General features: G+C 36.9%; 1 protein-coding gene across 16 annotated transcripts in view; it reads left to right on the forward strand.

The window, feature by feature from the left end:
* Positions 1–12962, forward strand: part of RIMS1 (regulating synaptic membrane exocytosis 1) — an 871728-nt gene that overhangs the window by 542226 nt on the left and 316540 nt on the right. For all 16 annotated transcript variants that reach the window (XM_030199020.1, XM_030199021.1, XM_030199022.1 and 13 more), the window contains one exon: positions 7281–7393. In XM_030199020.1, the coding sequence (XP_030054880.1) occupies positions 7281–7393 (113 nt within the window). The remainder of the gene's footprint in view (positions 1–7280; positions 7394–12962) is intronic.

The following is a 12962-nucleotide window of genomic DNA, read 5'->3' on the forward strand; positions in this document are numbered from 1 at the left end:
CTGAAAATAGCCTGGCATCGAATATCTGGGGAGAGTCCCAACTGCTGCACTTATGCGGGCTGCCTCCTGGCTGCTGAATATCAGCCCCATTATCTTTATTACTGTGTTAATCAAAAAGGTTAAGCTCTAACCTTTTAAATTAATTTTGTAGAAAGATGTCCCCCCCCCCCCCCCCCCCCCCCAGTAGCCACCACCACACACTGAGGCAGATTTCAGTGTATTATCTACAACAACACCCAGATCTTTTTCTTGAGTACTGACTCCCAAGGTGGACCCTAGCATCAGCTAACTATGATTCGGATTATTCTTTCCAATGTGCATCACCTTGCATTTGTCCACATTAAATTTCATCTGCCATTTGGATGCCCCGTCTTTCAATTTCCCAAGGTCTTCCTGCAATATTTCACAGTCTGCAAGTGTTTTAACAACCTTTACTAGTTTTGTATCATCTGCAAATTTGATCACCTCACTCGTCGTTCCAATTTTCATATCATTCATAAATATGTTAAATAGCACTGGCATTGAGAATATTTGCAATGAGTATTGGTACACATGACTCATCTAGCTGAGGGTCCCAGATTTAAAATTTGATGTATAGGACAAGCTTGCTAATATGCTATGCTATAAAGAGGATCTCTTTAAATAGAAGGTGCAAGAGGTTGCTACATTCATTAAGCAGCATAGTGACACCTTTTGTAACATTTCCAGGTCCACTTCTGATGCAGCCTTTTTCTAGAAAATTTCAGAGTAGTAAGAAACAGAGGTCTTATCACTCTCATAAGCATAGGTAACTTCCACCTGCCAACTACTCGCAATCCAGACAGGGATTTCACTGTTGTAACAGACAGATGAGAGCCCAGAAATCCTAGGCCCCTCTGCAGCCAGCACCGGGGATGGGGTTTTGACTGCTTCTAGGAGAACATAGCCTCAATCCCTGTAGCCATTTCAAAAGACCTTCCAGTAGAAGGGAGGCAGAATTTTTTTTTGCAAACAGATGGCTCCTTTTAACCTCAGATTGTGGGTTCTCAAAATAGGATTAGTTACTATATATAATTATTGGATTGTCCTTCAAATTACCCTCTCTCCTCCCCCCTCCAAGATCATCAAGGTCAAGCTCTGAATATCAGGAAATACTTATAAAGGATCTCTCTTCCACATTGCAGGACAGTGTAGTCAACCCCAATCCACCAACGGAAAGATGGCAGGGATTTTATTCTCAGGGTTTCATGATCATAAAAAAGTGGGGGGATTCTGCCTTATCATAGTCCTAAGGGCCCTGAACAAATATCTGAAAAATAGTATACTATACATGTTTCTTATATTCCACTATGTTCAAAACAGATTCTAAGCAGATAACAAATTAATATTCCTTAATAGTTTGTTGACAAAAATTCTAACTCCTGACCTTATTAACTATTTATTATAGATGTTGTTCTCAATAAACTTCAGTTTTTTTTAATACTCTTCTAAAAGCATAGTATATAGATAGGCTCCTAATAGTTAAAGATAATGTATTCCACAATTTTACATCCTGATACAAAAAGAAGATTCCAAGATTGATTTTTTAACACCCTTAAAAGCAGGATAGTTCAGCTTCAAACTATGCTCTGACCTTGCCAAGGCAAAAGAAGAAGGGAACTCTAGATAGTTAACCAACTTATTGAAGAACTCACCATGCATGATTTATACACCATACAATTTCATTATGGCATCTCTGGGCTCCCTAACTCCCCTTCTCCACAAAGGGGACTAGCCATGTTATCTGGACTTAAAGAATGTTTATACCCAGGCACATATATATCCAAGCCACAGGAAGTATCTATGACTCATCACAGGAAAACACCATTACCAGTGTTGTATTCTGCTGGCATTAGCTCTTTGTATATTGCTGTTATAGAGTACTAGCATAACCAGGTATGGAATGCCTAAAATCTAAGCATCCACAATTCCATCAGCCATAGACCTGGTGTAACTGCAGGCATCTAAATGTGGCAAGTTTGTGCATAACTAAAGTAAGCTGTGTGTGTAAGTGGCAGCTCTGCCATGCTCCATTGATTCTGCACTCTACTGTATGCCTCCCTGTATTTAGACACCACGCCACTTAGGTATGCCCTTTCAGAATAGCGTTTAAGGGGAATATTGACATTAATGTGCATATTTATGCATTCATCAGTATTAGTATATTTACTTGCATAATGCACGCATAAATGTAAGTGCCCTATTATAGAATTGCTTCCCAAATGCATACAGATAGTAATAGTATATGTACCCAAACTGGAAGTACATGTGTTTCCCATTTTGGATAAGTGTCTGGTAAAGAACATACCTCAGGAAGGGGCAGAGGGATCAGTGTGCCTAACTATTGAGGTGTTTGAGTTACTAGGGTAAATTATCCCAAGTCTCATTCAAGCACGACACAGCAATTGGAGTTTGTAGGAGCCTTGCTAGACATGACTGAGACAACTGCTTTTTTTTCCACAACAAAGGATCCACAATTTAATAGCCTTTGTAGAAGAAAATCATGAGAATTAGCAAGTATCAGCTGGACAAAGGTTGAAAATGATGAGACACATAGGACCAGATTCTTTGAATGGCACTGAAAATATGGCATCACTAAAATTTGATGCTTAACGCTATTCTATAAAGAGTAGTTCAGGATGAACAGTCTTTGTATAGAGTAGCAGCATGTTTTTTACTGAGCACTCTTAACAACATTAGCTGTTGCTATTACCTTTAGATGTTTCACTAAGAATTGCATGTTTCACAAGCAAATAAGAAAACAAAAAAAAAAATAAGAGATTGTATTGGTATACAACGGTTTCTTTCTTGTATATGGTAGGACGTAAAAGTGTCAATTTCATGCAGAAATCATGAAAAATGTTAGTGACTAGTTCTCCTGGAATATTAGGAAAAGGTACTGCAAAACTGATGAGTCCTCAACCAGCTTAAATTTTGTATGAAGCGCAAAGGTAGTAGGAACTTTTTTTTTTGACAAATCGTTTGCAAGGATGAAACCAACTCTCTTTTCATGCACTTCATTTTTGATGATCGCACATATATACCCTGGGAATCTATATGGCGCCTTAATTTCTGCATTCTATAACAATGCGCATAACTTAATTGGTTAACTAGCTAATAAGCGCTTTTAATGAGATGTTAACAAACAATTATCAGCAGTAATTGGCATTAAGATTCACGCACACAACTTGGTAAGCATATTCTGTAATGTGATTCGCCTAAATTCTAAGTCGCATAGTTGAAAAGGGGGCATGACCATGGGTGTTTCTAAAATCTATGCACATTGTTATAGAATACACTTGCTCTGGAGTAGATTCTATATATGGTTCCTAAAAAATCAGCACTGACTAAGTGTATTCTATAATTGATGCTTAGATTTAGGCACTGATTATAGAATACGCTTAGTTCATATTTCAGCACCTAAATCAACACACATGCATTTACACCAATGAAAACTTGGTGTAAATCCCTGCGCATAGTAAATCACAGTAGGCCATATTATATAACTAGGTGTGTAAATTTTGGAACACCCATGAAAAGCCCATTTCCCTACCTAAAACCTGCCTGCATGCATTAGAAATTCGGTGCACTGGGCAAGATGGCCGCCGAGCGAAGTCGCTAACAGGCAGCATTCTCACAGCTCTCTGAAACTTTATTTACAGAGATGCCGAAGCGACGGGGTAAAACTGCCTCCTGTGCCCCGCAGCGACAGCCTCTTTCCTCTCAAGACATCTGCTTACTTTTGCAGGCAGCTGTGAGTCCATCTATTGCAGTGTCAAATGTGTCGGATGGCAGCCCGCTGATAAGCGCTGGTGCGAACGGAGGCACCGCAGCATCTCCTGGGCTAGAGCTGACACAGCCCCGACACAAGGGATCCGCCCCCACAGCCGTTGAGCTGCAGCACTTCGACGAAGGCATCTCTGAACGGGTCTCCCAAGAGGGGTGAAGCCGAACAGAGCTGGGAAGAATTAGATCTCCCTGTTGGAATGCAAGGAGCCTCAATGGGAACTGTTAGACCGGTAACATCTATGGTGGGAAGTGCTGCTAACTTGAATTCGGGTCCAACTTTGGAGAAAGAGGTACCACCAACACCTTTTCCTTTTGAAATGCACAAACCAGCTGAAGTAACCTTAGACTCTCTTTGGACCTTCATTGTAGACCTAGGGAAATCATTATCACCATAGATACATAGATTAAATCAAGAAATGACAAGACAAGATCAAAAAATGAAGGCTTTGGATTTAAAAATAGGAAAAACAGAACAATTAGAACTAAAAAGAGACTTGGATATGAAAAAAATGCAATCTCAACAAGAATCTATGATAAAAGATTTGATTTCATTAAGAAGAAAAACAGAATTCCTGGAAAATGCTGTTAGAAGTAACAATCTCCGTTTTTTTAACTTTCCTAAACAACTTGCTAAATCTCCCCGAGATATGTTAAAAAAATATTTAATGGAGATTTTTGGAGTAAAGGAGGAACTTATTCCACCTTTTACACAGGTGTATTATCTTCCTACTAATGAGCGTGGTGAACAGAGAAAAACAGAACAAGAACAGTTGTTGAATGTTACAGAATTACTTGAAACATCAGATTCAGAAATGGTTATTCCAACAACTTTAATTGTAACGGTGGCTTTGTCACCAGATAAGTTATGCTTAATGTTTATGTATTTTAAAAACAAAGATAAGTTGCTTCTTGGTCAGAAAGTACAAATATTTCCTGATGTCTCTAGAGAGACGCAAAAGCGTTGTAAACAATTTCTTCTAATGAAGCCAGGTGTAACTCAACTGGGTGCTACTTTTTATTTGATATATCAGTTGTAAGTGTGTGGTGAGATAGCAATCAAACAAATATGTTTTCTTTGACCCGGCTCAGTTAACAGCGTTCTTAGCATCAAGGCAAAATGGGGGGTTCCTAAATATCAATTTCCCTGTAATTTAGATAACACTGTGTAATGTTATCCTGTTAACTTACTTTTAGCTCTAATATCGAGAAAATTTTTTTGTCATGAAATATATTCCATTTCTTAACATCTTGCCCTAATTATGTGGACTTGAGCAAGAAGTTTCGAAAGAAAATTTTTTTTCTATCTTTCTATTTGTATAGTACTATTTTGTACTCTTCTTTACTTTTGGTGAAATGTATTGCTTTCCAAACAAGATTTGCTTGATTATAATTGTAAAAACTCATAAACAAATAATAAAAAAAAAGAAATTCGGTGCACTTCGTTACAGAATGCGCTTAGCAAGTTGTGCACATAAATTCTAATCAGTGCCAATTAGTGCTTATTATTGCTTGTTAAGTGCTGTTATCAGTGCTCATCAGGTTGTTAAACTTGTTAAATTAGGTGCATTTTTATAGAATCTGCGCCAATCTCAGCACTGATCTTGAGATGTGCTATATAGTATCCGGGGGTCTGCACCTAATTTAGGCATCGGGATTTACACCAAGTAAAATATGGAGTAAATGGCTTTGACTACATTTGGTCATGTGGAGAGGTGCTCGGCGTTATTCTATATACCGCATGGAAATTTAAGCCTGTTCTATAAAATTTAGGCATATTTTACAGAATACGCCTATGCATGTTTATTTTTCACGTAGATTTTTCAGGTGCCATATATAGAATCTAGCCCATAATCTTTACTACTCAGTTTTTTTGAGTTTTTCAAAAAAATTGTAGGTGAAATAAAATTTAATGTGATAGATCAGCTATTGTATGCAGAGAACCCTTGGGTGGACATGCTGTTCATAAACCAGTTAAATCCATTGATCAATCCTGTTGTACATCTTAACAATTTTGTAGTGCTCATCTGTAAACTGTCACTGCATTATGGACCTCTTTTACTAAACTGTGCTAGTGATTTTCAGTGCAGTAAATGTGCCGCAGCCCTTTCATTTTGAATGGGCTGCGTCGCATTTGCTCCACGGGAATCACTAGCATACTTTAGTAAAAGAGGCTGCATATTTGCCTTTCCTTAAAGTACTTCTCTTTATCCTGACAATTTCTTTTCTAAATTGCACTGGGGCCTCACATTGCATTCAGACTCCATCTTTTACTGTGAGAACAGGGTTGTAGATAGGAGCAACCAATACTGACAAAGCTGTTGGCTTCAGTAACCATTGTTTTTTTTCTTTATAAATGAAATAATTTGTCAAAAAGCCTTGATTTATTTAGGATACTAGCCCTCTTGTCATTTTATTTTCTAATCATTTAACTACATGCTAGGAGGCAGGGTTCCTCCTTGAGGCCAGAACATCCTAAGAGTGGACTTATCATAACAAGCACTTAGGAGAGACACAAAAGCAGAGCAAGTTTAGCTTCAGTTACTGTACTCCAGAGGTACCCACCGCAAAATGCTTTCTACTGCAAGAAAACAGGGTAAATTAGGGACTTGTATTATTTGTTTGATGAAACTCCCAACTATGATACCTTTTTTCCTTACACAAAAAACTTTCCCCCCGTTTACTAAATCACACTAGCGGCTGCCGCACGTTAACAACGACACAGCCCATTCGAAGTGAGGGGGCTGTGTCAACATTAGTGCACCATCAGCCACTAGCACGGCTTAGTAAACATGGGGGGGAGGGGGTATTTCTACTACTGTAGAGGTAGATGTGGGTTGTGTGTTTTATTTTTTATTTAGAAAAACTTTATAGACCTTCCTCTTGGCAAAAACCATTCAAATGGATTACAAACATAAAACAAATAAAAACAAAATACAAAAGTCACATATACAAATTAAGCGGTCCTTTTACTAAGTAGCAGTAAGCACTAATGTGTGCTTGTGATGCAGGAAAATGCACTACTGCGCGAATATGCTCAAGCATCCCGCGGTAGTATTGGCATCTTCGCACACTTCCCACACGCTAAAAAATACTTTTTCTTTTTTAGCTCTGGGGGTGTTTGGGGGTAGACCATACGCATACCCTACGCTAATCGATTAGCCCAGCTACATTGTCATGTGCCTACTGATTAGCCCATGGTTAGTGTGTGAGTCCTTTACACCTACTGAATAGGTGTCGATAAGGGCTCACATGCTAATGGCCACATGCTAATTGGGAAATTAGCACATGGCCATTAATTGAGGTTATGATAACTCATCCATTTTACAGCTGCACTAAAGGTGGCCTCAGTATGCAGGGAAACCCACACTGTAATCATAGCGTAGGACACATTTTAGTAAAGTTTAGTAAAAGGGCCCCTAAAATAAGTAAAAACATCAACCAGCACTTTTATTGTATCCTCTTCTCATCTGCAGAGCACATCAACAAGGAAGCCCAACACAGTCACCTCCTGCAGACTCGTCCTTCAGCAGTCGTAGGGGAAGACAGCTGCCACAGGTTCCAGTAAGAAGCAATAGTGTAGAACAAGGTATCAAAGGATGAGCAGTGAGCAACTTTTAACATCTTGGGTTTGATTCTTTATATTTTACTGGACTGCTTTGGTTGAGGTTCCTAATATGAGTTTGAGTGGCCAACTTTATATCAAAGTGGTATGATTGAATATATGGTAGTCATCATTTGAAATTCCTGTTAAGAAGAAAAGTAAAAAATAATTCAAAAGTCTATAATATTGATTCATTCCAAAACTCTTAATTTAGTTTCTGTAAATTAACTTTGGACTCCACTCAAGCTTTACAATACCAGATTTTAAGCTTAGACTTGTATCCATCTGTCATGCATAACTAAATATTTCTTGCTTGGATTTAACAGTTTCATTTTTCTGATGAACAGTCAAACCAGCTTTATTTTTTTCATCCTGAATGCAGGAATATTTAAGTAATAGTATGCAATGTGGATGCAATAGCTGTCAACTGTTGTCTCTCAATAGAAAAATTGTAAATATTTCAACTACGGACCATAGCATGCTAGTGAATCACAGAAATCACAAAATCATTTTGGCCTATGGAAATGGAATAGAACTGATAAACTAAAAAATAATTGTGATAAAAGTTTATATTTGGGAGAGAGATGATTCATAAAGAAAAATAAAGTATTTGTTATAATCTGAAAACAAAATATGTTTGGAGCATGCAGTGTTACCCCAGTAGGATCTTTGTCCTGAGACTAGTATGATGGCCTACTCCCATTTAGGTTTACATTAAGAAAACAATGGCTGCTCCCACCTCGTTCTGATCTTGGCTTTCTTAAATGCACACATATGCACTGTTAACAATTACAGAACCAAATGCTCCACTCAGGGAATCCACCTGCCTTGCAGGAGTTTCCAAATGTAAACTGATGTCTAAAATTCTCTTTTCCATAAGTGTTGAGTCTTCTCTCTCCGCTCTGAAGTGTTTGAGATTATAAGAGTTCAATCCTAATTGAATCTATGTAGATGAAATCATTATTATATCAGAGAGTTTGCATAGCACTTCTTGCCTTATGTATTGCTGACTTATTTTTAAATGTAATGTTTACCTTATATCACTTGATTGGAGTTTTGCTACTTTTCCGAATCAGACTGAATATGCTTATATGGTAAGGATTTCTAGAAGAGTTTTTGGACAAGCTGTTCTTGAACAGGTTTAAATTGTTTAGGTAGCTATTGGAGTTTTTCCTTGTCTGTTAATCCCAGTACTATCCATTAAAATATGTTCCTTCGTGTATATGAGTTCTTTATCTTTAGAGGTCAATTGCCTCTAAACTGTCATACATATTGTCCATTTCTGTAAGCCTGGGCCATCTGTCTATTGTCTACAGGCCTTACATCAAGGATTAAATGCCAAATATTTTTAGTAAAACTATAGTCTTCTGCTTTTATTATATAATTATATTATTTCAAGTCATTCATTCATTCAAAGTTTTTTGTTTCCAATTACTCCCTATGGAAGAAGTTAAACAATTTTGGGGGAGGGGGGAATGGAAAATAGGCTCCCTCAAAAATGTTCAATTACTTTCCCAGTTTTTATATGATGTAAGAAATTCCCCATATTTACAGGCCAGTTCACTAAGCTACTGTAACATAAGTCATTATCATGATTTAATTACAGTGGATAGTGTTAACAGCCCATGTTAATAACATAAATGATTTTTTTAGCTGTACTACTAGTGTTAAAGTTAGTTCATTAACATGTGGAATGACACAAAAAATTAATTGCACTTCCTTGAAAAAATGTATTAATGTGTAGTTAAATTTTTTTTTTGCATTAATGGGTCTGTATTCACTTTTGCATATCTTAATGTGCTTTAGATTTCACTACACTAATAGCGAATGCCTAATTTTTGCAGTTTTTAATCTCATTATCCATTAGGTTAAAGTCTCTGCATTAAAATTTTTGTGAACTAATTAATGCACCATAAAAGCACTGTTAACGCTTGTAAACTAGAATTCACGTGCTAACTGCAGGTTAATGCTTGGCCCACAAACTGCTTTTCAAGAATTAGGGCTGTTTTTCCTGCTAGGAATTACAGCACTGACTTGCCTTAAAAAAAAAAAAATCTGCCCTGCATTTTCCCAAGAAAGCTCAGGTTTAATGCGGCTTACATAACAAATTAAGAAGAAGCATTACACAACAATTAATATTAATACAAGAATACAAATATTAAAAAAAATCTTTTCATATTAGCTGAACACAGATCTAAAGAAATGAGCTTTAAGTAAGTTTCTAAATGACATATAATCGACTGAATGTCTGATATACTTGGGTAATGAGTTCCAGAGTTTGGTACTTTGGTAAGAAAAATTAGCTTTATGGAGAGTTTTGTAGGTTAAGTTTTTACAATTTGAGAAATGTAATATAAGATATTCTCTAGCTGATGAGGTGGCATTTCGTGGTGATAACTTAGGGGCCCCTCTTACCAAGCTGCAGCAAAAGGGAGCTGGTGCTGGCATTCGCACGTGTTTTATTTGCTTGACTAATGCCTTTATTAGGAGGAAGGCGATTGTTTGACATTTAAAGTATTCATTTCCAGTGAGGCATCTTTTACTAAGATAAGTGCACAGCGATTTGTAATATTTTGCCATTTGTATTTGTGTGAATATCTGGTGCAGGTTTAAATACAAAAAAGTATCATGGAAAGTACGATGCTAATAGCACTTGGGTGGTTTTTTGCAATTCATACAAAAAATAACAAAAAAAACCCTTTAAAGAGTAACCTGATGAAAGAAGTGCTATACCACCAGCTAGCAGCACTATTGTCTGCTTAAAAGAGTGGGTAATATCTGAGGGTATTCTATAAAAATATATGATATTCACGAATGGCCAGCTGTGGCACTACAATATAAATTTTGGTGTAGGTAGCTACAGTCCTGGTTTTTCAGTATTATACTTATTAGGCCATGCAGCATTTATATTTAGCAAGGAAGCTATCAATGTGGGCTACAGTTAAGAGAGGTTATTCTACCACAAGTTGTGCTATTTTAGTACGAGGTCCCATTATGTGCATTGAGATCCTGTGGTAAAATAGCATAACTTGGGCTAAAATAACCTTTCTTCATGATAGTCCATGTTGATAACTTCCCCCCTTAGGGCTAGATTCTGTATGCGACACCTAAAAATTCCTCATGGAAAAAAAATACGTCTAGGCATATTCGGTAAAATACACCGAAATTTTATATAATAAGCTTACATTTCTGTGCGGTATTTAGAATAACGCCGAGCACCTCTTTATGTGACCAAATGTAGACACAGCCATTTAGGCCATGTTTTAATTGGTGTAAATCCTGATGCCTAAATTAGGCACAGAGTGGGTGTATTCTATAATAATGTGCATAGATTTTAGAAACGTCCATGCCCCACCCATGGCCATGCCCTTTTTCAACTATGCAACTTTGAATTTAGGTGCATCATGTTACAGAATACACTTAGCGAGTTGTGCGTGTAAATCTTAATGTCAATTAGTGCTGATAATTGCTTGTTAGCATCCAATTAACAGCACTGATTAGCTAGTTAACATTAAGTTATATGAATTGTTATAGAATACGTTTTGATTTTGATTGGAAAATTAAGGGAAAGGGAAATGGGACTTGATATACCGCCTTTCTGAGGTTTTTGCAACTACATTCAAAGCGCTTTACATATATTCAGGTACTTATTTTTTACCAGGGGCAATGGAAGGTTAAGTGACTTGCCCAGAGTCACAAGGACCTGCAGTGGGAATTGAACTCAGTTCCCCAGGATTAAAGTCCACTGTACTAACCACTACACTACTGTATAGAATCCTGAGGTTAATGTTTAATGAAAGTGAGATACTACTCTTCAAAAACCAACATAAAAGCAGTGTACATATCATAAATAAAATATAAAATTAATATAGTTAAACAGTAAAATACAAATACAGATTACAAAAAAATATCAATAAAGTTCAACTAAAGTAAAAATATCAATAAGTATTGCATAATACATATTAAATATAATTAATAAACCATAAATGAAAATTAAGACAAATGACAAATAACAAATTGACAAGCCAAATTAACAGCATGTAATAAGGAACAAAAGTACATATTTCTTATGCTAATCTAAGCCTACCTTTGCTTGTATTTATATTTTTGCTTCTTCTTCCGTGTCGTATTATTCTGTTTTAGATTGCATATTCTCACTTGTATTCAACATAACTATCTATACATGGAAATCATTCTACACATATACATCTTTATATTCTGAAATACACAACACATATTTATGCAACTGTATATTGTTATCAATGTAGGAATATCAGAAAGCACATATAGAACAGTACAATGATATTGTTCATCAGTTATCCAATATGACTTTTCTATGTGGAGTACTCATAACACTAGATAGGACTACTACATATGTTAATATCTAAAGACCACAAAATATAATACCTATGTTTCACACACGCCTCTTGCACATCGTAGACAGTACATATCTAAGGTCATCAATGAGATCTATCTGTTCTGACTTCTGTCCTATTTGTTCTTTCTAAAAAATGGATTATTATTTGATATACCTATGTTTGCCTTAGTGAGTAAATACCCTAACTTCTGGCTTGTGCAGCAGACCATTCTGAAACATGAAATTCTTTGGCCTCACACTATAGTGGGGATAATTTTGAAAGAATGCCTTCCTAATAATTTCAACAAGAGAGAAATAGGAGACAGCGGTAACATTTGGAATTTATCTATGTTCCAGTATATCTAGTCTTTTGCAGATGTTTCACTTCCAGTATTCTTCAATGTATCTGGTAGACCTGTTAGGCGTGCAAAATAATAACCTTTGGGGTGTTATTGGGGATTTGACACTCAGTATGGATTATAGAAGAATGTGACTGAGCCCAGTTCAAGCATTAGGCAGTGTCAGAAGTAAATGTGTCCCTATTTATCTACAGATCAGAGCCCATAGCACCCAAACAATAAAAAGAACTAACACCACACCAAGGGTATAAAAATAGATTTCTTATTTATTTACAATAGCAGCAAAAACAATATGAAAGTTGCAGGAATGAAGACAAGAAAAGGTCTTATAGAAACAATTCAGAGTAAATGCATATCATCCTAGACAGACTTATAATTTAGTCCATCACTCCAAACCCCCAGCACTTATAAAGCATCTATACATGGCAGCTATATAACCTGATGCAGATGGCAGGAAGGTGGCAGTGTGTTCCTCAGATGGTCAGTCAGATGGAAGGCAGGACTGCTCATTTGGAATATCAGCCTCTTGTCTTTGCTTACAATCTTACTTATGGAAGAAGCAGCCAGCTCCAGCTAATATGGTGATGTCACTCCTGGCTTGGCCTGGACCCCACGTGTTCTGTGAAATGACCTTGTTCATTACAAATTGTTAAGACTTAAGGGCCACAATGCTGTTCTGTTGGCACCAAAATGAAGGGCATTTTAAACATGAGATCAGTGTTTTTCAGGGAGGAAGATGCTTTCCTGAGGTGCAAATTTGCCACCAGGTCTGGGACACCAGTCCTGGACCTTTCCATCATTATGGTTTACAGATCCAACCACTACATCACATCTATCA

The sequence above is a fragment of the Microcaecilia unicolor genome, chromosome 3, assembly GCF_901765095.1.
Source record: "Microcaecilia unicolor chromosome 3, aMicUni1.1, whole genome shotgun sequence".
In the NCBI taxonomy this organism is placed as follows: Eukaryota; Metazoa; Chordata; class Amphibia; order Gymnophiona; family Siphonopidae; genus Microcaecilia; species Microcaecilia unicolor.